This window comes from Papio anubis, chromosome 3 (genome assembly GCF_008728515.1).
Source record: "Papio anubis isolate 15944 chromosome 3, Panubis1.0, whole genome shotgun sequence".
Classification (NCBI taxonomy): domain Eukaryota; kingdom Metazoa; phylum Chordata; class Mammalia; order Primates; family Cercopithecidae; genus Papio; species Papio anubis.
Window position 1 is genome coordinate 7,088,581 of NC_044978.1, and position 24,866 is coordinate 7,113,446.

Genomic DNA, 24,866 nt, shown 5'->3' on the forward strand with positions numbered 1-24,866 from the left:
AAGTCCAATCTTTAGGCTTCCCCGGGCCACCATGGGAGAATAAAAATCGTCTTGGACCACACATAACATACATTAACACTAACAATAGCAGATGAGCTAAAAAATTGCAAAAAAAATCTCTGTTTTAGGAAGGTTTATGAATTTGTGTTGGGCCTCATTCAAAGCTGTCCTGGGCTGCATATGGCCCACAGGCCACAGGCTGGACAAGCTTGCTCTAAGTCTCGAACAGGCTTCCTTGGGCAGAAATACTGCACACGTGTCGATTCATTTCGCTGCTGGGAAAAGGAGCATGCTACATGTGACCTCTCCCAGTGGGAGAGAAGGAAGGTGGGAAGGCTGTGCATGGATTTCTGCAGACTCTGCGGGATATGTCTTTTTTTCTTGCTGGTTGTGACACATTACAGCCATGATACAACTACCTCTGGGTCCTGAGTTCTTCTTGAAGATCACCAGCGTGGGGGTGCGGTGAGACCCTTGAAACAGATGTCAAGGATGGCATTAAGACTAGGAAAAACCTTCCATGAAGTTTATAATGACACACTTGTGACAATTTATAAGGCATATGTGATTTCAATTTTCCCATGACAAAGTTTCTGGCTACCCAAAAAAGCAAAAAAGCGAAGTACATAATACTTACAGATACATCAGAAGAAGAAATCTTTAAAAGATACTGACACTCCCCACAACAGATTTATCAACTTTCACTCTAGGAATGTAAAACAATGTGGAGAAATACTATACCACCAATTCTGAAATTTTGGTAGGACTGTGCCATTTATAACTAATATTGTGTACTTTCACTGAAGTGATGTAGAAATTTATTACATACTTTTGTTGTAGTTTTAAAATTAGACATTTTAATTTTAGTGACAAATGGTAAAAGCAATGACACTGAGTATCTTGAAAATATGATACATATATTTTGCATACTTTTGTATCTACGCTAAATATTGTTTATGTACCAGCGTTTTAATCTGAAACATCTATCTGATGGTTTTATTTAACCTATCGATGTTCACAAATGTCATCATATATGAAAAAGTGTTAACCATATAGGTTTGTTTAAAAGCAGCGAGATTTGTGCATTTTATTCTACTTTATTTCTCATGATACCACAAAATAAAGTCATAAAAAGTCAAACGTCTTTTGTAGAGACTCAAGATACGGGCAAGTCTAAGCTGTGTGATTCTGGAAACCACAGCAGCCAACAAAGCCATATATTTGAAAAACATTTAAAGCATTTTTTTCTAAAGTGGAAAATCTGCTATTAAGAAATGCAATGACAATATGGAACATCAAGAAGTAATATTTGATAAAACTTCACTTATAAACAAATCATTAAGTCTGTTTTATGTGAGTCCACTTACGTGGCCATCCCCAAAACCAAGGAATAAAAGTTTAAACCTCATACTTGTGACAGCTGTTCTAAAAAGAACTGAATTGCCATCATAAAATGACAACCATATTTAAAAAATAACTTCGTGTTAAGAAAGACAAGTAAAAAATAATGCAAAGAACAGGCTTTTTCCAAGTTGAAAACAGCTGACCATGGGGGCTCTTCTCTGGGAGGAGGGGACAGATAGACACAGACGTGCAGTGAGCCTACCAATAGTGCAGTGCTCTCCATTCCAGCCCTGGCTGCATTCGCACTTGCCATCCTTGCAGGTTCCATGCTCGGCACAACGGGGATGGCAGGCTCTCTGATTACACGCTGGGCCCGTCCAGCCTTCTTCACAGCGACATGTCCCCCCCATGCAAACGCCGTGTGAGCCACAGTCCACAGAACATATTTCTGTGTGGGAGGAAGAGGAAGCAAAACAGGAGAGAAGGGTAGCGGGAGGGAGAAGGGGAATTAATAAGCAGCGCTGCATCTTCCACTCACATTTGTTCAAGGGAAACACAAAATCATCAAAAAGAAATCAGAAGTATTTGTATGCTAAGTAAATTTCAGCACCGACTACTAGGAAATTATCAATGGTGGAACTCTACATCTTTATTCATCATTTAATTTTACATGCTGCTCTAATCATGCATAAAATACACATGACAATTACTAGAAATCATTTCTTTATATATATAATACTTTAGATAGAAAACATTACATATATAGAGAGCAGTCATGTTTATATACATCTATCACCAAGAAAACAGGTCCCCATATCCCCACCCCCAAATTAATGAAATATTTCAGCATCTCAGGTATCTAACAGGCTTGGGTTTCATACATATGGCAAGAATTTGAAAAGGGGTTATTTCTAATGCCACATTTAAATGTTTTAAATATTCAGAAACTTTCACTAAGAGGAATCTACTTTGGTAAGCAAATTAGCTTGCTTCTGACACAGACATGCATGTAAAAGGAAACTGTTTTTCCTATTCAGTAAATTTGTACTGTTGACAGATACAAATTTCTTAATCCACAGTATAAAACCAGTTTAATAATACATATAATTGACTCTCCTTTGAAAAACAAAGTTTTTCAATTCCTAGAATTACTGAAAAGAGCACAAGTTACCAAATGACTTCAAATGTTATACCAGGTTAGCTCTTTAAAAAGAATTCAGATGTGTAAGAAAAATTTTTTAAGCTTTCTTAAAAGCTTTCTTTAACTAGTTCCAATTGAGAGACAGGGAGAGGGAAAGGTAAAAGAAACTTTGAAGGTTATTTCATTTTACTCTTTACATATAAGGTTAAAGTTAGCTATAGTTTTTTGGGGTAATACCCCTGAAATTCTAAGACTGTTGATTAGTTTTCGTTTTCTTGCAAAAATAAAGCACTGAACAATAAAAACCTAAAATCATTTCTAACAAACAGAAAATGTACTAAACCTTTATTTGATTAAAAAATAGTAGCTGTTTATGCAGTCACATGTTCTGTTTTTCCTATTCATTCCCCAAATAACATTTCTCAGACACGTGATTCTCTATCTTACAGGCTAACTTTAAACACCTTATCAAGGCACTATGAGAGTTGTAATATCTTTTATAAACAACACCCAGGACTATTAACTGGAAGAGGGTAGCACACAGGTTTTTTCAGGCAATATTTTCTATCTCCTTTGAATTAAATTTTTGATTAAGAGATCCAAGATAGTTTGATTAACTTCAGAGCAACATAATATCAACCCAGCTCTAGAAGCGAGAGGTTTCTTTCTGAGGTACCCTTTTTATTCAATCTAATCAATTTTTCATTAGGGTGATGGTGTTTATCAGCATTTAGCACACTAGCTTTGAGCAAGGTGCGTCAATCTTTGTAATGAACTTATTAATTAGAGTTAATTTAATTGAAGTGGAATTGAAGGGCTAATTAATGAACAAACTGCTGATGAAGATAGAGGAAAGCCCTGTTGCTTTCAAACCTATAAACTTTCAGATGGAAATAATTCATTTATTCTCTTTTAGCAGCTTAACCAAATGTTTCTTCCGGTGTAAAGTCTACTCTCTTATTGAATTTAGATATGTGAAGGTCATTTCCACAACAACAGAAGAGGTAGTGAGTAAAGTGTTTTCCTCTAGCATTCACTTAGAAATTCAGAATTATACTGCTTGTAAACTTTAAGCCACAAATGTAAAATAACAGTGCTTTTATAAGCTTTAAATGAGAACTGTGCAATAATCAGATAAATTTGAGGCACACAAGACCAGATATTTTCACAGCATGATTGGAAGCATATTTGAGATCTTTACTATTAATTCTAAGTGGGTTTTCTGTCTTTCTGCAGCTAATAGCAAAGTTTCATAAAGATTTTTTTCTATACTTATTATAATTACTTTCTTCAAAAATGGAGTATTGTATTCATTATGCTACTCTATTTATCGAGAGTTGAATAGATGTGAAATTTCTTTTTTGCATTGAGGATATCAAGATGAATAGGATAAAGATCTCTGTTCTCTATGACTAAACAGTCATTTAGTACACAGGTAAAATTAGATTTAACTACCAAAATAATTATAGCGGCATGAAAAAAATTCAGTCTAAATACGTAAAATAATGATATGTGATTTTTGGCAGCCAATTTAATCTTTTAATTAACATTTATATGTATATTTTCCAATTCATAGCAGTATCATTTTATGAAGAGGGCTGAATTAACTTTTAAGTTATTTAGTATCAGTTACAAACTACCCTTTATAAAATAATTCAAGTAATACACTATAATAACTTTATATGAAAAAAGGGGCTATTGTGCTTGTTCCTTTCCGACTCGGATAATTGTAGGAAGCAAATCTGAATGACAGTATTTCAAGCAAGTATTATTCTACAGCTAGTCTTAATATGCCGTTTTACTGATGGAGGCATAAGAGACCTGAACCAAGTAGCTTCACTATAGAAGTAATTATCTCTGTAACATTTAATTGGATATATTTTGTGGAAAGGGTTTTTTAGTATAGGTAAAAACTCAACAGAAAACACTAAATGCTTATTTTATATGTAAATTATATGTAATTACAAAATATATTTTACGAATAGAGGACAAAACAAGTTAACGTGTTATTTAAAATAATACCACTCCCTCATGCTGGGTAAGTGTTGGTTGGTGGTAATATCCCTAAAACTCTTTAATAAGACATTTCAGGCTCTCTCTAATCCAGATCCCAATTTGTGTTTTTACTCTTATTTATTCTATACATGTTATTTGCTCTAGCAGATGTGAATTTTCTCACCAAAGTTTCTGGTTCCTCAAGCAAGCCAGAGGTGTATGGGCCAAAAGATGAGGGAGAGTGAATAAAACAGGAAGGAGGGGAAGAAGAGAAGGAGGGAGGGAGGGAGGGAGGGAGGGAGGGAGGAAGGAAGGAAGGAAGGAAGGAAGGAAGGAAGGAAGGAAGGAAGGAAGGAGAGATAAGAGAGGGAGGGAAGGAGGAAGAAAACTCATCTCACACAAAAATCAGAATGGGAAGGAGAAAGGATGAAAACTTGTCTCTCAGTAGTATATGAGTTCAATAGAAAATTTTCATGAATATTATCAATTAGCTGATAGGAAACATTTGTTAGTCTGGGCTTCCAGGATTCAATTTGTAGGAGGTAAAGAGTAGCAGAGAAATCTGTCATGCTGATACTGACTCAGAGGGCAGCAGAGATGTCACCCAAGGTTCTTGAAAGGCCAGGAAACAGCAATTTGTAAAAATTACTAGTCTTTTTACTTCTTGCTAAAAATAAACATGTGAATTAGCTTCTCAGCACAATATTTCATGTCATTTTATGCCATTTGATTGTACTAATAGAGGAAACAATTTGCATTTAATAAATTTCACATTTGGGGAACCATGTCCAATCACTAATGTGGAAGCTCCTCTGAATTGATGAGAAATTAAGTATGACAAACTACAATTAGCCTTTAGAATACTTCTACCATAGTGACTACTATCACCACCCTCTACTACGTCTATTAGTGGTTAACACTTACTGAGCACCTACTGTGTAAGGTGCTATTCTAAGTGCTTTTCACGTACTAACTCATTTCAGCCCTACCTCAACTGTATAAAGTAGTCCTGTAATTATCTCCATTTTACATACAAAGAAACAGAGGCACAGAGATATTAAATAACTTGCCCAATGTCATATTGCTAGTGAATGGCCATCCGAAATTTGAACCCAGGCAGCTCAGCGTCTGTGTTCTGGTTCTCAGTCACTTACTGTTAAACAGGCTTAGAGAAGGGGGCAGGAGAGTAGATAGACCCCTTCACTGAAGCCAAGACTTATATTTAATCTAAGTGGGATGTTTTTATTCACTCTATACTGCTAGTAAAATTCATTTTCTTTCTCATTTCTTCTCCTTGTCCTTCCTTCTCTATAATCATCCTCTTCCTCCTCCACTTCTCTTCCCTGTTTCTCTTTCTCATTTTTCCTCTTCTTTTGATGAATTGTGTAGTTTTGCTTACTTTGAGTATCCAAACAGAATTCATCCTCTTTTCTATTTCTCACTTCTCTTCCATTGCCTCCCTATGTCCTGCCTCTTCAATCAGCCTCACCCTTTCCCAACTTTCTTGCTTCATTCAGGGACATTAACATTAGCACCAATTCTCCTTGCTTCATTTTTACAGCTCTTCTCAACCCGTGTCTCTACTGTGTCTTTTTCAGCAGGTCCTGTCTGCTTTTCCTTTCAAATGTCCCTCAGATTTATCTTTTTCATTTCTACTGACTCCCAACGAATTCATGCTCTCATCACCTCACACTTGTGGGAAAGTCCTCCAGCTTGTCTCTTCACCATCAAAGTCTCACAATTCATGCTCTCTGACTTATTATCTACAGGACAGTTTTCCAAAAACGATACTCTCGTTGTCGTACTGGGCAAATTAGTGCTATTGGTAAATCCTCCATTGCCTGAAACTATCATTTCTAAACCTTACTCCCCATAATTAGGCCCAATCCAATTTTTTGCCTCCAAATACTTTTTCACTGTCCCTTGAATATAATGATATTTCTCACAATTTCATCTTTGCTAATCTTTTATTTAAATTGCTTGGAACCAGAAGTCATTTGGATTTTAAACTTCTCCAGATGTTATAATATTTGCAGAATACATGCCAGTGGAGCATCCCTAATCTGAAAATACAAAATGTGAAATGCTGCAATGAGCATTTCCTTTGAGCATCATGTTGGTGCTCAAAACCGTTTGAATTTTGGAGCATTTTGAATTTCAGATTAGGGATGTTCTATGGTAGTGATGGTGGTGGAAGTGATCTTTAGAATTTATTATCAGCCAAGCTTTGTACTAAGTATGTTATATACATTATTCCAAGTAATTCCCACAGCATCTTTGTGAAGAATGTTCCATGATTTTACAGATGAGTAAACTGAGGCATATAGCAATTTGCCTAAGGTCACATAGCTCTTAAGGAGTACAGATTGGATGTGAATCCACACATCTGATTTCACAGTCCATGCTCTTAAGTACTTTCTAATACTGTTCACCTAGCCAAAAATTATACCCTTACCCAGACTGCCATCATCATTAAATAGAGAATGTTATACAAGTCTCCTTGAAAACTTCGAATACTCATTTAGAATCACTCCTCTGAATGTCCACTGAATTCAGCATAATATTCCATGTAATACTCAATATAATATCAAACTAGAATATATTGATTTAGAATTATTTCATATGTATTCATCTCATCTCCCTAATTAAACTGTAATCTTCCACACTAGAATGGCATCTTCTCAAACCGTAACTTATGAGTCATGGAATTAGCTCATGGCCTGCAACCAACATTTGAAAAAAAATAAAATAGGCTTGAAAAAAAACAGCGTGTATCACTTTGTAGAATGTTTATTTCAATTATGTGAGGATGTGCATGTACACTTACACTAGGTCACAATGCAAAAATGTATTTAAGGTGATAGTTCAAGGTCAAAAAATTAGAAAGCCATTGTTCTAGAGGGCAGACATGATTCGTTAGTCTTTTATTCTTACGGGGCCTATCACAATCCCACACACATAGTAAGTACTCAATAACAACTTGGCTGACTGCATAAAATTACCTTGTACCATTTCTATTATAACCATATTATTATGATTAAAAACTCAGTGTTGAACCATTTATACATATCATAATATCTATACATGCATACTCTTTACTGTGATCATGTTTAGCCCTATATTGTCAAGTGATTTTTTAAAATTGAGGCTTCTCTGTTTATAAGATAATGTGCTTAAATCCCCAAGCTATACTTAAGATTTTAGAGAGGTTAGTTTCGATTAGTAGTTCCATAAATTGAGAGTTAAGAAGATATGGTATCTTATGCAAATGAAAGCTTACTCCTCCCCATAATACTAAAGGGGAAATTTTAATGATAAATTGGCTAAGCATGGTTCCTTCTTTTTTATAAGGCAACTACATATCATTACTTTTAATATTTATTTCTGCAAAGAATCACTTTACTAAAATTTGTATTACATTTACAAAGAGGCTTTTAAAAATTAAAATATCATTTTTAGCTAAATAGTATCAAGCAACTTGATTGTACTGCATTTATTAACCTCACCATTTGAGCAGTCTGGGCCAGTCCAATTAGGGTCACATGTGCAGGAGCCACTTTCTTGAAGGTATGTTCCGTGACCAGAGCACTGGTCTGGACACATGGTCTTCAGTATTTCACAATTGCTACCTCCCCATCCTGGACTGCAGTGACATTCCCCATGGATACACACACCATGATTAGAACACCCAGGGTCTAGACAGTCAGCTGGTGTAAAGAAAAGAACGATTTTATTAAATCCAGAAGATATCATAGTGCATGCAGAAAAAAGAATTAAATCCTAATCTAATTTATATGAACACTTTGGATAATCAAATATTTATCTACCATTTTGAAGAACCTGTTTCTGAAAATGCAAAGAATTACAATACAATAAAGCATTAAGAACCAGGCTAGTGCCATTTAGGTAATTGAGACTCTTGCAAGGATTTGTAATTTTCCTGAATTACACACATAGACTCTTGAGGTTTCAGACTATTGCTCTCTGTTCTGCCTAATCACAGAGTAATAAGTATTGCCTTCTCTATAACAAAATCTGTGACCACTGAGTACTGACAGCTGTATGGGATCCTCACACTGTTTGAGAAATAAATGAGTTGCATACTCTCTTTCTTAATTCACTTTAATGTGCTTTAGATGACGAGATTTAATTTAGCAATTTGACTCAATAAAACTTTACACTTGTAGGGTCAATGGCCTGAAAATTTAATTCCAGAGACTTAATTGCATTACTTTGTGTGTGCAGATCAATAAAATCAATTTGATTGAAGAACGGAAATGGTGCTTTTTTGCTTTCTGAAAAAACAATTCACCTGCACTTTACAATATGGTATCTTGACTCTCATCATTACACGTACACAGCCATGGAACAAATCCATGATGTCACACTTCTTTTCAGTAGCATATTTTGTGTACTATTCTGTCTTTCTAGAGAAGTCAAAATGCTAGATTTAGAAGCTGGCATCAATGTAAAAAACTATAAAGAGAAAAATAAAATCCAACAGTCTGCTGTTAGTTTCAAGGTACGAGGTTTGCTTGCTTTCTCAGAGTGAAGAAAAGGAATGATTCACACGGCTGAAAAAGAGCAAAGAGGCCCTTTGGTGTGTGTTCTTTTTATTAGTTAAAATGTTAATAAGACAATGCATTCATAAATACGGATTTTTCAAAATTGCTTTCAAAAGAAAGCCTATAAAAGAGATTTGCCAAACTAAAGATTACAGATATAATCTGTTTCTTTATGAAGACAACAACAGACTTCTGCAAATATTGACATGTTTACCTTCTTCACAATTTTCTCCTTTGTATCCCGAGTTGCAGGCACAAGAGCCCATGATACAAATCCCACGACCCCCACACTGCGGGTCAATACACTGGGTAGCCGGCACATCACACTCCGTACCCTTCCAGCCGCTAAAACACAGGCAGCGGCCCTTGGAGTACTGCCCGTTGCCACTACATAACACTGGACAGGCCGCTGTGAAACAAGACACGACAGAAGAATTACAGCCACATTTTCCACCGAGCTTCCGAGAGAAAAGACACATTGCTGGAACAAGCAATTTGCCGGTTTTCCCCCTTCTTTCCTGTCTCGGTAGTTCTTGGAATTACTTGTGTTTCTACAGCTTATTTATATCGGCTTAAGAAAAGAATCTAACTTGCATACCTCTTGAACAATCCGGACCCAGAAATCCTGGAAAACAATGGCAAGTTCCAGAAACGCACTCTCCATTTCCATGGCAATTCCGGGGACATTCCACCACAGACTCTGAAGAAAAGGGAAAGAAGGAACACTTGTTGTATAGCCTGCCTTTTGCAAAAGATAAACGGTGTCACTTTGATCTTCATTTATGCTAGACAATTTGAGGAGTAAAGCAAAGCACTGTCACTTCAAATGCAGATTTTCAAAGTGTTTCATGATGTATTCTCCTCTCCCAAGGTAATTCCAGATAATATTTTCTCCCAGTGCTTCATAGTCTGTCACATATTCACAAATAAACGGTTCAAAAACAATTCTCATATTCTACCTGGGCTTTAACACCCTAGGAATTACCCCAAATTGGTACAGATAATTTAGTTTCTATTAAACACGGCGTTTAGGCTGTAGCCTGGAAAAGGGGGCTTTGAAGACTATTCTTACCTATAACAATGGTATTAAAAGACACCTGCTCTGCATTTTTCCCGTCATTATAAAAAGCCAGATGCCAGATTCCGGAATCCAAGTACTGGATAAAGCCAGCCTCATGAAGGCTGACGGATCTCGCCTGCCGCCCGGCTCTCTCCGTCTCAAGCAGGCTCCGCTGCTCTCTGGCAATCAGCCTGCTGCCATCCAGGAGCTCCACGAAGTCATACTGCGGGGTGGATGACGAAAAATAGTCAGAAATATAAAGGCTGGCTGCTTCTCTTTCTTTTTGCTCTTCAAGCTGTCTTCCTTTGCTCTAACAAATACAATGTTAGAGAGAAGTTCCTGACTGACAGGTCCAAATGGTAGAAGTCTCCTATGCACACCATTTACAAGGAGGATGCAAACTACCTGCCACATAGGGCCGGATCCAATCATCAGGGACCATTTTTTTCCCCTTATTGGGCAATATGGTTTCCAAATTTATTTAATTCTACTGACTGATCAAAGTTTAATGAGTTTAGGCAGTCTGGGGATACAAACATAAAATCTACATGAACTGACATTTCCAATCCAGCAGGCTTATTTTTAATGCATTAATTTCATAATTGATATATAACAGTCGTACATATTTTGACTGCCCTCCCAGCCTCTGGTATCCATCATTCTACTCTTTCTTTGTTTTAAATTTTATTTTATTATACTTTAAGTTCTGGGGTACATGTGCAGAATGTGCTGGTTTGTTACATAGGTATGCACATGCCATGGTGGTTGGCTGCACCCATGAACCTGTCATCTACATTAGGTATTTCTCCTAATGCTATCTCTCCCCTAGCCCCTGACCCCCTGAGAGGCCTTGGTGTGTGATGTTCCCCTCCCTGTGTCCATGTGTTCTCAGCATTCAACTCCCACTCATGAGTGAGAACATGAAGTGTTTGGTTTTCTGTTCTGGTGTTAGTTTGCTGAGAACCATCATTCTCCTCTTTCTACTCATTCACTTTTTTAGCTCCCATATATAAGCCAGAATATGTGGTATTTGACTTTCTATGCCTGGCTTATTTCACTTCACACAATGACCTCCAGTTCCATCCATGTTGCCAGCAACCTTGTTTTAGTTAGACCACAAGATAACCCTTTATGGTCTTCTCTGACTTAACATTCATGTAGCAACAACTACTGTTGAATCCTTACTCTGCGCCGGTTCCTCACAGGAACCCTTGTAGGAAGGCTTTACCATTTGCACTTTACAGATGAAGGAATCTGAATCTCGAGGAGCTGCAGCAGGCTCTCAGCCATCTGCTAATGGTGGGGTTGGGGTGTGAACTCAAGAGCACTTCGCTCCAAGTGGGGTCATCCCTCCCACCCTACTCCACCTCTCCTGTGACCCTGATGTGACCATCTCAAGCACGATGGAGAACACCACGGGCTTTACTTAGTTACTGTTAGATTAAAGACATGTAACAAGATGCCTTTACATCTTTGATCTAAACAGTTAATGGAGGGGTTCTGAAGCGATGGCAATAATAGGAAATGTGCCTGACTATTCTTATGAATGGGTCATCATTAAACCTAAGTTTTGTTTTAGTAAAATTAGACATGAACATTGGTGGCTGGAGAGTTTAAACAAGAATTAAAAATATAAAATGTGACTGTTATACAGTGGAGTAAAATTTTGTAAGTAGAAATAATACAGGGAATTTGAAAGATGCTGAAAAGACTTTCCAATGTAGTTTCAAGAAATTTTTTAGATAACAATTGTTAAAAGTAGAGTGATTCAGTGTCTACAGACTGTTACCTAGTTTCATTCTATTCCTGAGGTGTGTTTATGGTGAAACATATGCCACAGTACAATATATAAATAATAATTATAATACTGCATATATAAATCATAAATATTCTACTTTCTGATAGATTTCTTAAATGGAATTTCATCAGAGACCTATTTAAGAAAAAGATTATTATATGAATCTCTTAATTAAATCAAGGTGGAATAAAATCAGTTGTTGGAAATACTGAGAATCACAGTTAAATAGATTGCCATTTTACTGATCATAGACCTCTGCTGTTAACCTTGGAGAGAATTTAGAATTTAATTCAGCTTCTGACTTATTAAAATTATTATTTATAAGTAAAATCTTTTTTTGTTCTTTTGGGTAGTTTCATTAGAATAGAATTCAGCTGTGAGAAATATATAAAAATAGTATAACGTGATCAGCAGTCAACGACGTTTATTTTCATTTATACCTTATAAGGATGAAAAGAATGACTGATGTGGATACCTGCCCTACAAAAATTTGACTGGAATTCTATTCTAGAATTATTAGAGGAAAACTAATTCAGCAGTTTTGAAAGGTGATTCTGTCTCAAATAAGCCATTCATTTCCTCATCAGGTTTAAATATTTACACATTTGCATGGCAAAGAGACAAGAAAAAATTTCTTTTTATGACCCAAGCATATAAACATTTTTCTTCCCTAACATTAAACACAGTAACTGAAACAGTTAAGGGAGAAATTCTGAGTTTTAGCTGGTCTTTGAAGGTAAAAGCACAACCATCACCTTTATCATGGAAGTAACCATTTGCATCACACTGTGAACAATAAAATAAGGCCAGGGTAGTGAACATGATGGTGGGGAGGAGGAGCTGACAGGTTTTGAGTATCTACCCAGTTCTAGGCTCTTCTGCAGAAGTGTTTCACACATGATTTCAGAAGTGATTCAAATACCTACAGAAACATTCCCTACGTTAACACTAAAACCATCTGTGCCAAAAGTTACCAAATTACAAGGAATGAAAATACTTAACAATTTTCGTTCTTAGGGCATAAACTGGTCACTTAAGGGCAAATGTGAGTTTTGCTCTGTAATACTTCTAAGATGGAGACACAGATATATTTTTGGGGAGAAGAGGAGTCTTAGGACCTTATGCTCTTTTTAGGAAGAAATTCTTGGGGCTAACTCTTCAATTGCACTACTCCGGAGGAGCCATCATGAGACAAAGCTTATACTTGATAAAGGTTTCATATAAAGTGAGATAATTTTACTGTGAAAGCTCTGTTTAAAGGCCATTTTCTTATGATTTAATATTAACAAATATACACGCTTTGACAATCCTTGTCTAAAGTTGGTTTCAACTATAATGTATTAACACGGTCTTTTGGAAAATCAATAGAAGAAAAGTTTGCCCGTCTTTGTTGTATTTATGCTGGTTACCTAATAGACCATTTAAAAACAAATAGATTTTGTTTCAGGTATCTTCGTGGTTCACTTCTGAACAGTTAGATTAGAGGTTTAATTCAATTCTGTTACTAAAACGATGAGTTCTTGGAATCTATGAATACTTAACTGTGTCCTGACATCAACTCTTTGGTAGTGGCACAGTCTTGCTGTAATTGGAACATAGAGAATAAAGAGATTTTACACATCATCTGATCCAACTCTTTCATTTTACCAATGGACACTAAGGCTCAGAGAAGGGATGCTGCAAGGTCACCAAGTGAAAAGGTGGTAAAGGGTATGCTTAGAACCCAGGCTTCCAACTCTCATTCGACAAGAGCCTTCATGTGACTGCACTCAAATGCTACAGTACACTTAACCATAAGGCTCTGCATGTGACTGCACTCAAATGCTACAGCACACTTAACCATAAGGCTCTGCATCGCCTCCTTAGGCCACTAACTGACCAAGAGAATGAACTGGCATCAGGGAGAAGAGAGCCCACTGATTCGTTGGCAACAATCAAACGGGCAGTTTTAAAAAGGTCACAAAGACTGTGACAGCTCAAGCAACCATTCTGAATGGCTGGCCAATTTTAATTATTTCAGGTTGATTTATTTAATGTTCCCCAGAAACAGAGAAATATTCAATTTGGGCTGCTTTATAGAATATTTCATGTTTAAACACTGAACTCAGAAACAGTTGTTTGCTCTGCTGATACTGAATAAACCACAGGAAGAAACTATAATAACCGTGATGCTTAAGAAAATGCATAACCTACTTAAACACATATATTGTGGTAGAAAAGAAAAGTGGGTATCACATGTATTATGCTTAAATACTAGAAAGATTATGAGAAAACCTGAAACTGCACCTTTTATTTCTCTAATCTTAAATGTTATATACAACTTGCAGAGTCAACTAAATCTTTAAATAAACCTTTCAAGTACACAAAACAATAGGCAATTCTTATCTGAAATTATTTTCTGGAATTTATAAGTTACATGTTCACTATTATGCTCGGCTTAGAGGTACATTTTTTGAATTATAGACAAATAATCACATACGTGGTTTCAATGGGAAAATATTTTTTCATATTTCACTGGACAATTGCTATAAATCCAATCTGTCTACTATAATTGAAGTTACAGAGGACTTCCATTTAAGAAAATTTTTTTTTTCTTTTTTTTTTTCCTAGACAGAGTTTTGCTCTTGTTGTCCAGGCTGGAGTGCAATGTCACGATCTCTCGCTCACTGCAACCTCCGCCTCCAGGGTTCAAGCGATTCTTCTGCCTCAGCCTCCTGAGTAGCTGGGATTACAGGTGTGCATCACTACGTTCGGCTAGTTTTGTATTTTTAGTAGAGACGGGGTTTCACCATGTTGGTCAGGCCGGTCTTGAACTCCTGACCTTAAGTGCTCCACCCACCTCGGCCTCCCAGTGCTGGGACTACAGGTGTGACCCACTGTGCCTGGCCTTAAGAAAACCTGGTTATTGTATCCTAATCAGTGTCACCTATAAGATGAACTGGAGTCAAATGTAAAATTTAAAATGGTCCAGCCTGGCTGGGCGCGGTGGCTCATGTCTGTAATCCTAACACTTTGGGAGGCCAAGGAGGACAGATCACCTGAGGCTGGGAGTTTGGGACCAGCCTGACCAACATGGAAAAACCCCATCTCTACCAAAAATACAAAATTAGCTGGGCGTTGTGGCGCATCCCAGCTACTCGAAAGGCTGAGGCTGGAGCATCACTTGAACCTGGGAGGCGGAGGTTGCAGTGAGCCGAGATCATGCCATTGCACTCCAGCCTGGGCAACAAAAGCAAAACTCCATCTCAAACAATAAAAAATAGAATAGAATAGAATAGAATAGAATAAAATAAATTGGTCCAGATGTGGTGGCTCCTGCCTGTAATCCCAGTCCTTTGGGAAGCTGAGGTGGGTGGATTGCTTGAGCCCAGGAGTTCAAGACCAATCTGGGCAATGTGGTGAAACCACATCTCTACAAAAAATACAAAAATTAGCCGGGTGCAGTGACACGCATCTGTAGTCCCAGCTACCCAGGAGGCTGAGGTGGAAGGATCACCTGAGCCAAGGAGGTTGAGGCTGCAGTGAGGTGAGACTGTACCATTGCACGCCAGTCTGGAAGACAGAGTGAGACCCTGTCTCAAACAAAAAACAAAACAAACAAAAACCAGAACCCCAACAAACAAAAATACAAAATTTAAAATTGGGCGTTAGTACATTATAAGAAGTATACAATGCATAAGAATTGAATTTACTTTAATAATATATTAAAAATATTAAATAGGAAAAATGAATCACTAAAGCCTGATATTCAGAAATTTCACCGCCATAAAAATTCACATATGTATATGAAGTAAATCCACAATTATATTAGAAAAAGCATGTTGAAATCTTCTTACTCATCTTTCTTTAAAGATATAATTTCTTTATTAATATGTGATAACTTTTCTTCATAATTTATGTTCCTAGGTTATAGAAGAAGTATTTCTCACAAAATTATATGATATAAAGCATACATGAAAACTTCCCAGTCCTTATCTTATAAATCACACTAAATCAGCATGAAATCTTCTGGGCAAATAAATTGATGATCAAATATAACTTTAGGCTCATCCAACTGTCAATTTTAATTAATCAACTATTACATGTTTGATATTCTACTTACTAACAAAATAGTTGATATTGGGGAAAGTCTCAGTTCCAATTTTATGGTAGGTAATTCAAAAAACTTCTCTTAGACATGACGGAACCTATATTAAGTGACAATTTCCAATTTACATACTATGACCCAGTACTGTATTAGATTATGAAAAAGGCTGTGGAATTGACAGTAGTTCTCCATCTGTGATTGCTGTTGTGAGGGGATTTTTATGCAAGGGAAATGACTTTGAAGTTCTTTGATATTAAGGATATATGAATTGTTTTGCGTACCACACGAATATGATCATACTCGGTTATCTCTGAAAGCTCTCTTGCCTCTTTATCTCAGCGTTCATCATTTTAGATGAGGAACAGTGCTTGAGTTGATAAAGCTCATGTCATCATATTTATGTTGATGTTCCCATAATTTCTCTACTAAGAGTAAATCTGGCATAAACTAAAAAAATACATTTTGAACAGAATGAATACGTGTTTGAGATGAATATGTTATGCATCTATTACATGAAAGGAATAAGATCATCTGAAATTATCATAGAATCTTTGTAAAACACTTGGAAAATCCATGGTGTTTTACTGGGTGCTCAGATGATGCTCAATATTCATTAAGTTACTCACAAAATTCAGTACATTTTAAACAGTCAAATCAGGAAGAAAATATTGTTCTTCCCACTACTGATTCAAAAACCTCAGAACAAGTAACCTACATTCAAAATTCTTTCTACTGTAGGAAGTCAGTTCCAAAGTGGCCGAACAGTTAACCAAACAGCTGAGCTTAAGAAAGACAGTAAGTTCAAAAAATGCAAGCAGCAGTTTTTATTTTATTGATGAGAAAGCCTAGCCTTACCTGAGTATGGGAAGGCGGTAAGCCTTTTCGGCCATAGACTCCTATCAATGCATCCTTCTGAAGAGAGATATTGAATTTAAGAAACTGTGGCTGATCAATGAAGAGCTGTGATCTCCAGAAGATCCCGGGAGGAACCTCTTGAATTGCTCTTCGGCCAATATCGAGTTCTCCGGAATCTATGGTATTATTTTCTTGCGTAAATCCACCTAATTTTCCTGAATGTAAGAGATCCAGTGATGAAGAACAAAACATTTTTTAAAAAACAGAACACAAAAGGTTTTTAAACTTTTTGAAAAAGTTATTTTTACTAAATGCTCAAGCCATTTCGTCTTCTGATAGAGTACTCTCATAAAATTTGCACTTTAAAAGCTTCCGTTGCTAGATATTGGTGTTTTACTAATTCTGATTTAGCTCCTAAGATAGTGAAGTTAAAATCCCTTTGACTTCCCCCAAGGTATGGCTATTACTAAAGCTGTTTTCACACCTACAGTCTTTCTGTTCACTTGAAACGTAATTATCTTACAAATTATGTGTCTTGTTATTTCTTGGGAGAGATTAGGTCTGGTACTTATCAGTCATTCTAAACATATTAAAACACTGCAAAGTGTAAATTAAGGCAGAATGGATTATGGAGATTTCTAAATCAATCCTTAAGCAAACAATAAAACCAATCAATGGCTCGGATTCATGTAGTTTTATCTAAATGACATACTAGGATGAATGAAAAACACCAGATGCTGGCAGAGAGGTAGGGAAGGTGTACTTGGGGCATTGTGAGGGGAAAGGAAGGAGGGGTCAGCTTAAGTGCTCACATAGCTTTTGGTGAAGGCTGTTCCTCTCTCTTTTGACCCTCATTTCAAACTCACTTGTAGTCTCAGTGGACATGCTGTGTTACTTCTGACCACACTGATCTTTGATCCATAGGAACAAAACCTCTTTGCTCCCTGGATCCCTGCCACCTGGTGAGAGAGCATCTCTTCTCTTCCTGCAGGGCCTCCTTCTAGAAAACAGATCCAAGACTCCTCTTTTTGGTATGATGTTCCCCTTTTCCCTCTTTGCCAAGGTTCTTTCTCAGTTGCTCTGATGGGGGTCATGGTAGAATGCCTGCAATTTTCCATAAGCGGAAATATAACCACACTGTCTTTTATGCAGACGGGTCCAGGAGGCTGAGGAACAGAATGAAACTGGGCAAATTATCTTCTATCAATTCAGCCCTTTTACAGTGATAACAACAGGAGGGTGAGGGGGGAGGATCACTTGAGCTCAGGAGTTAAAGTCCAGCCTGGGCAACATACTGAGATTCCCGTCTCTTAAAAAAAAAAGTGATAACAAAGTTGACTTACTACCAACTTTATCTTTTTTTTTTTTAAAAACATTAAACTGTTAATTCAAAACGTAGAGGATGTAATTTTAAGTCTGAGAGCTGTAAGCTATCTTATCTTAGTGATAAGGGAGAGAGTCTTCTAACTCTCTGTGAAGAATTATTACTTTAACACTGAGTTCATTTTTACTGAGTGTCTGCTAGCGGCAGCACTGTAGGTGACTTAAAAAAAGAAACATAAACCAAAGAGTAGAATCTTAGAGATTATCTGATCTGACTTACAAAGCTTCTGCCATCAAGTAGTAATTACCTGGTTGGGGAGACAACACCCACAAACTGATAAATTAAGTGAGACCCTAAAGCAGTATGACCCTGAGTAGGGGTCTGAGAAAGGCACGATCACTGCAGGCGGGAGGCTGAGAGATTTCACAGGAGTTAAGTTTGGCAGTAAACGTTGAGGAACAGGTAGGATAAGGTTTCTGAGTTGGGATAAACATCGCCATCACAAGCATGCAAGTGGAACTTGAGAGGTGTTAGGTTGGTGCTCAGCAGAGAAATCTATCTGGCCAGAAAATAAGATAAAGAAAACTCGTTTTGGAGTCAGACAAATCTGGGTTTGAAGCCTGGCTTTGCCAACAATTAGCTGTGTGGCCTGAAGAAAGATACTAAACGTCATCTAGAAAATGGGGAGAGTAATGTAATCATTGCACTGTTATAAGGATTCCATGAGGTTTGGGGCATCAAACACAAGCTGCAGTGTCTGGCTCTCAGGAGGTTTGAATGGGTTTGTCATGGGAGGGATGTGAGATAAGGTTGGAAAGGGAAATGACATCTGTTTGTGGAGGGCCTTGAAAACCAGGTTAAAGAATATGGTCTTTATACTTTATGCTAGTGATTTTTTTTGTATTTTCACTCTATCAAGAGTGTTATTACACTCTTCTCCCTGAAGACGTATATATTTACTAGTATTCTGTTACTATGCATGTCATTTATGGTATGCTTTTAAAATAGATACTTGAAGACTGATTATGGGTAAATTGCATTTCGATGCCTCAAACACACTTATTCTTGTGTGGTGGTGGGGTGTGTGTGTATAATCAAGAGAAACAGAACTGAAGATTACTAAGGAACACGACCTGCAATCACAGACGCAGTTTATGGCCGATAGGATCTGAAGCAATTCACAAAAAATTCACACTTAGAGATAAATGTGAGGTTTGAGGGAGTACATCACTAGCAAATGTTACAATTGCTTTCCACCTGGACTACTGCATCCTACATGACACACGTACCATCAGTGGTGAAGGACCGCTAGAGCTAAATGGAGACCCATTAAAGGTTCTGAGCAGGCTAAAGGTGAAATGAAATCACTGTTTCAAGAGCATTACTGTGCAGTAACTGTGGGAAGCCTGGAAATGAACAGATGAGCGAGGACACAGTTGCAATAACCCAGGTATGAGGCAGAAGAGGGTTGTACAAGAAAACTCAGTAAAAAGGCATTATTTATAATCTCACTTCCTCTCTTCTTTCTCAGTGTTGACAATCATGGTAGGTATCAGGTCTATTTTTCTTAAACCAATTCAGTAATACAAAATGATCTAAGGAATAAAATTTCCAAATTGAGTTATAGTAATCACTGTAATTTTTCCACACATCAACTCTTGGATTATAAACTGTAGATCATTCATAGGATTCAAAGTATTTATTTTACAATAGTAATACTTGTTTATTTCAGCAAAATTAGAACATATAGTTAAATAAAAAGAGAAAAAGCATATATAATGCTACTACCCAGAAATTATTTTGCTTTCTATCTAAACAGACATCTATCTTGCTTTACTCAGAAATTTTTAATTATCTGAGACCAATTTCTACTTTTCATTTAGGAAGCTTCTGCAAAGGAACCTATATTTGTCATCAAGGAACTTTTATTGAGAAGGTTCAGGGGAGAAAGAAATGGAACTAATCTTTACTGAGAACCTGCAATATGACCAGTAGTTTCACCTATGAGGTTGTTATCATTTTGAGATGAGGAAACTAAGGCTCAGAGAAGTAAATGATGTGGCCAAAGCGACTGATGGAGTCAAGACTGAAATCAAGGTCTGCAGAATTCCAAAACTATCCATTGTATATAATCCTCAATAAAATCTTTGCTTTTTATTAAAACAAAAATATTATTTTAAATTACTAAGTTTTAAATTTATTTGTCTAGTTCATATAAAATCAGATATATTAAGTCACTGAAACACCCTAGAGAATACAATTTCAGGATATAAAGTTTATACTTATTTTTATAAATCTTATGCTGATAAAATTTATAAAACTGCCATGGATACTATAACATAATATTCTTTATGTTATAATTCGTAAGTTCCTCATAAGCTTTTGTCTTTTGGTTGACTTCTACATGAAACTAATTTTAACGTACTGAGTAGAGTAGCTATTCTCTTCCCCTCTAAGATGTTAGTATACATACCATATTTTAATATGAATATAGTTTATATTTAGACTCATTCATGACGTATATACATTTCTTTTTTTTTTTTTTAATTTATTTATTATTATTATACTTTAAGTTGTAGGGTACATGTGCATAACATGCAGGTTTGTTACATATGTATACTTGTGCCATGTTAGTCTGCTGCACCATGACGTATATACATTTCTAAGGCTATTATACTTGATTTTTCATTAATAAGTTCGATCTACTATCTGAAGCGTATGTAATGTAATCTACTCTCTTGGGTTGACCCTTTTGCTGCTATTAATGGTTTTCTGAGTTTTAATAGCATGCCTGTGCTTTGAAACTGGGAAGCATAAATTCATAAACTGGTTCTAATTTCAGCATTTTTTTCCAAAACATTATGTTTACCCAAGAGCATTAGCTGTGGTAATGGTAACCAAGTTCTGATTTCTAGGGTTTCAGGTTTCACTATGTCAAAGCCGTTTAATAAGCCAGGTATTCTTGCCTTGTTGCTTTCTCCACAAATTAATTTTGAGGGAGGTTAAAATCTTTCTCACAGAAATGATATGTGAATACATTGTTGTGTGGGGAAGCATATCTATTTATCCTATTAGTCCCATACACAGCTAATTTACCAGATGGCTCTTTTCCAGAAAAAGAGGGTTCTTCGTTTGTAAAACAAAAGAACCAAGACTGCTAGAGTGTGCTTGAATGGGAGAGCAGTTGGGATGATTTTTTCCTCCCATAACAAAAAAAAACCCTAATTAATCATAATGCCACAGAATCTTCGAGTTCTAGTATCCGTGAGGTCATCTAGTCCAGGGGTCTTAAAACAAGGGTAGCCATATCCCTAGGAAACATTAAAACTTTTCAATAAGGAATGGGGTAGGAAATTAATTTCTATTAATAGAACTTCAATAACATCCACGTGTTGACTTTCTTTACAAAGGAAAGGTATGGCTCGTACACACCCAAAATACTACCATGACTCATTGTCCTGCAGCATAAAACTTCCAGTATGCCAGAAAAAGGCAAAATTAAAAGAACTTTTGTTGGTGAAGCTTCTTTTATTTAAGACACCATAAACCCAAGGTAGAGCTTCAGCGACTTTCTCTGCTTAACATAGCTCCATTAAGGGCCAAATGTGGGGTTAAAGATGGGGTATTTCGGACTACTGGCATGCTTTGAAGTCAAATGTATCAAGAAAGAGAGATTACCTTTTTAATGAACTTATCACCCACCCCAACCACTGTCAAAGGATGCTTTTCAACTGCAGAAGACTTTCATGACTACCAAGAACACAGCAATAAGGTAAGAAACACGAAATGTAATGATACTTTATTTATTCCTGCTGTCAAGGTAAGGACAAGGATTTGTGCTTTATCTTGCTACCTATCTACCTAGGGCAGGGATTCAGAACTGAGAGGTTCTAACAAAATGCAGATTAATTTATTTGAACTGAAAAAATAAGTCAGACTTTTTCTGACAAAAGGTAAATTTGGGCCAGGCATGGTGGCTCATGCCTGTAATCCCAGCACTTTGGGAGACTGAGGCAGGTAGAGCCCGAGGTCAGGAGTTCGAGACCAGCCTGGCCAAGATGGTGAAATCCTGTCTCTACTAAAAATACAAAAATTAGCTGGGTGTAGTGGCGGGCGCCTGTAATCCCAACTACTTGGGAAGCTGAGGCAGGAGAATCACTTGAACCCGGGAGGTAGAGGTTGCAGTGAGCTGAGATCGTGCCACTGCACTCTAGCCTGGGTGACAGAGCAAGACTCCATCTCAAAACAAAACAAAAAAATGGTAAATTTGATTTTAGTAAGTACTGGCTCCGACAGTTAAATTATATGGTGGATATTTCCCATAAATTAAATGAGCTAATGAAACAGATATATTTACAGCATATACAGGCATACATATTGCACATTTTGTTCCAGACCACCACAATAAAGCGGGTATCACAATAAAGTGAGGTACACACATTTTTTGGTTTGCCAGTGCATATAAAAGTTATGTTTACACTGTACTGCAGTCTATTAGGTGTACAATAGCATTATTTCCTTTTTTTTTGAGACAGGGTCTCAAAAGTTGTCACCCAGGCTGGAGTGCAGTGGCCCAATCTCAGCTCACTGCAGCTTCAATCTCCCTGGGCTCAGGTGATCATCCTACCTCAGCTTCTCAAGTGCCTGAGACTACAAGTGCACACCACTAAGTCTGGCTAATTTTTTGGTGTTTTTTGTAAAGACAGGGTTTCAACATGTTGTCTAGGCTGGTCTAAAACTCTTGGACTCAAGCGACCCACCAGCCTTGGCCCCGCAAAGTGCTGGGATTACAGGCATGAGCCACTGTGCCCAGCCAATAGGTTTCTACAAACCAATGTATAACCTTAATTTAAAAATATTTTATTGCTAAAAAATGCTAACGATCCTCTGATCAAGTCATAATCTTTTTGCTGGTGGAGGATCTTGCCTCAGTGTAGGTAGCAGCTGATTGATCAAGATAGTGGTTGCTGAAGGTTGGAGTGTCTGTGGCAATTTCTTAAAATAAGACAATAATTAAGTTTGCCACATTGACTCTTTCCATGAAAGGCTTCTCTGAAGGATGTGATGCTATTTGATATCGTTTTACTCACAGTAGAACTTTTTTCAGAATTGGAGTCAACCCTCTCAAACCCTGCCACTGCTTTATCAACTAAGTTCATGATATTGTAAATCCTTTGTTGTTATTTCAACAATGTCCACAGCTTCTTCACCACCAGTAAATTCCATCTCAAATACCCACTTTCTTTGCTCATCCATAAGAAGCAACTCCTCATCCATTAAAGTTTCATGATGAGACTGCAGCAATTCAGTCACATCTTCAGGTTCTACTTCTAATTCTAGTTTTCTTGCTATTTCCACCAGATCTGCAGTTAACTTCCGCCATTGAAGTGTGAACCCTCAAAGTCATCTATGAAGGTTGGAATCAAGTTCCAAACTCTAGTTAATGCTAGTCTTTTGACCTCTTCCCATGAGTCATAAATATTCTTAATAGCATCTAGAATGCTAAATCCTTTCCAGAAGGTTTTTAATTGACTTTGCCCAGATCTATCATGGGAAATCACTATCTATCTATGATAGCCTTACAAAATGTACTTCTTAAATATGACTTGAAAGCTGAAATTACCCTGATCCATGGGCTGCAGAATGGATGCTGTGTCTGCAGACATGAAAACATTCACCTCCTCGTACATCTCCATCAGAGCTCTTGGGGGACTAGGCACATTGTCAATAAGAAGTAATATTTTGAAAGCACTCTTTCTCTCTGAGCAGTAGGTCTCAATGGTGGGCTTAAAATATTTGGTAGCCACGTTGTCATGTGCTGTCATCCAGGCTTTGTCGTTCCATTTATAGAGCACAGGCAGAGTAGAATTAGCATAATTCTTAACAGCCCTAGGATTTTAGGAATGATCAATAAGCACTGGTTTCAACTTCAAGTTACCAGTTGCATTACCCCCTAACAGAGTCAGTCTGTCCCTGGAAGCTTTGAAGACAGGCCTTGACTTCTCCTCTCTAGCTAGGAAAACTCCTAGATGGCATCTTCTTCCAGGGTAAGGCTCTTTCATCTACACTGAAAATCTACTGTCTAGTGTAGCCACATTCATCAGCGATCTTAGCTAGATCTTCTGGATAACTCGCTGCAGCGTCTACACCAGCACCTGCTGCTTCGCCTTGCATTTTTATGTCGCAGCGATGGCTTCTTTCCTTAAACCTCATGAAACCACCTTTGTTAACTTCAAACTCTTATTCTGCAGCTTCCTCACCTCTCTCAGCCTTTACAGAGTTGAAGAGAGAGCCTTGCTCTGGAGTAGGCCTTAGCTTAAGGGAATGTTATATCTGGTTTGATCATCTATCCAGGCCACTCAAATGTTCTCCTTATCGGTAATAAGGCTGTTTTGCTTTCTTATCATTCATGTGCTCACTGGAGTGGTGCTTTTAATTGCCTTTAAAAACTTTTCCTTTGCACTCACAACCTGGCCAAGTGTTTGGTGTAGGAGGCCTAGCTTTCAGCCGATCTCATCTTGGACATGCCTTCCCCACTAAGCTTGATCATTTCTAGCTTTCGACTTAAACTGAGACGTGTGATTCTTCCTTTCACTTGAATACTCAGAGGCCACCGTGGGCCTATTGATTGGCCTAATTTCAATACTGTTGTGTCTCAGGAAATAGGAAGGCCCAAGGAGAGAAAGATGGTGGGGAT

At 37.2% G+C, this 24,866-nt stretch overlaps 1 protein-coding gene across 10 annotated transcripts in view; it reads right to left on the reverse strand.

The window, feature by feature from the left end:
• The window catches only part of TENM3 (teneurin transmembrane protein 3), a 1,346,134-nt gene that overhangs the window by 107,534 nt on the left and 1,213,734 nt on the right, over positions 1-24,866 (reverse strand). For all 10 annotated transcript variants that reach the window (XM_009207910.4, XM_009207907.4, XM_009207902.4 and 7 more), the window contains 6 exons: positions 16,846-17,060; positions 10,118-10,328; positions 9,644-9,745; positions 9,260-9,454; positions 7,987-8,187; positions 1,607-1,792 (listed from right to left, as the gene is read on the reverse strand). In XM_009207910.4, coding sequence (XP_009206174.2) covers positions 1,607-1,792; positions 7,987-8,187; positions 9,260-9,454; positions 9,644-9,745; positions 10,118-10,328; positions 16,846-17,060 — 1,110 coding nt within the window. The remainder of the gene's footprint in view (positions 1-1,606; positions 1,793-7,986; positions 8,188-9,259; positions 9,455-9,643; positions 9,746-10,117; positions 10,329-16,845; positions 17,061-24,866) is intronic.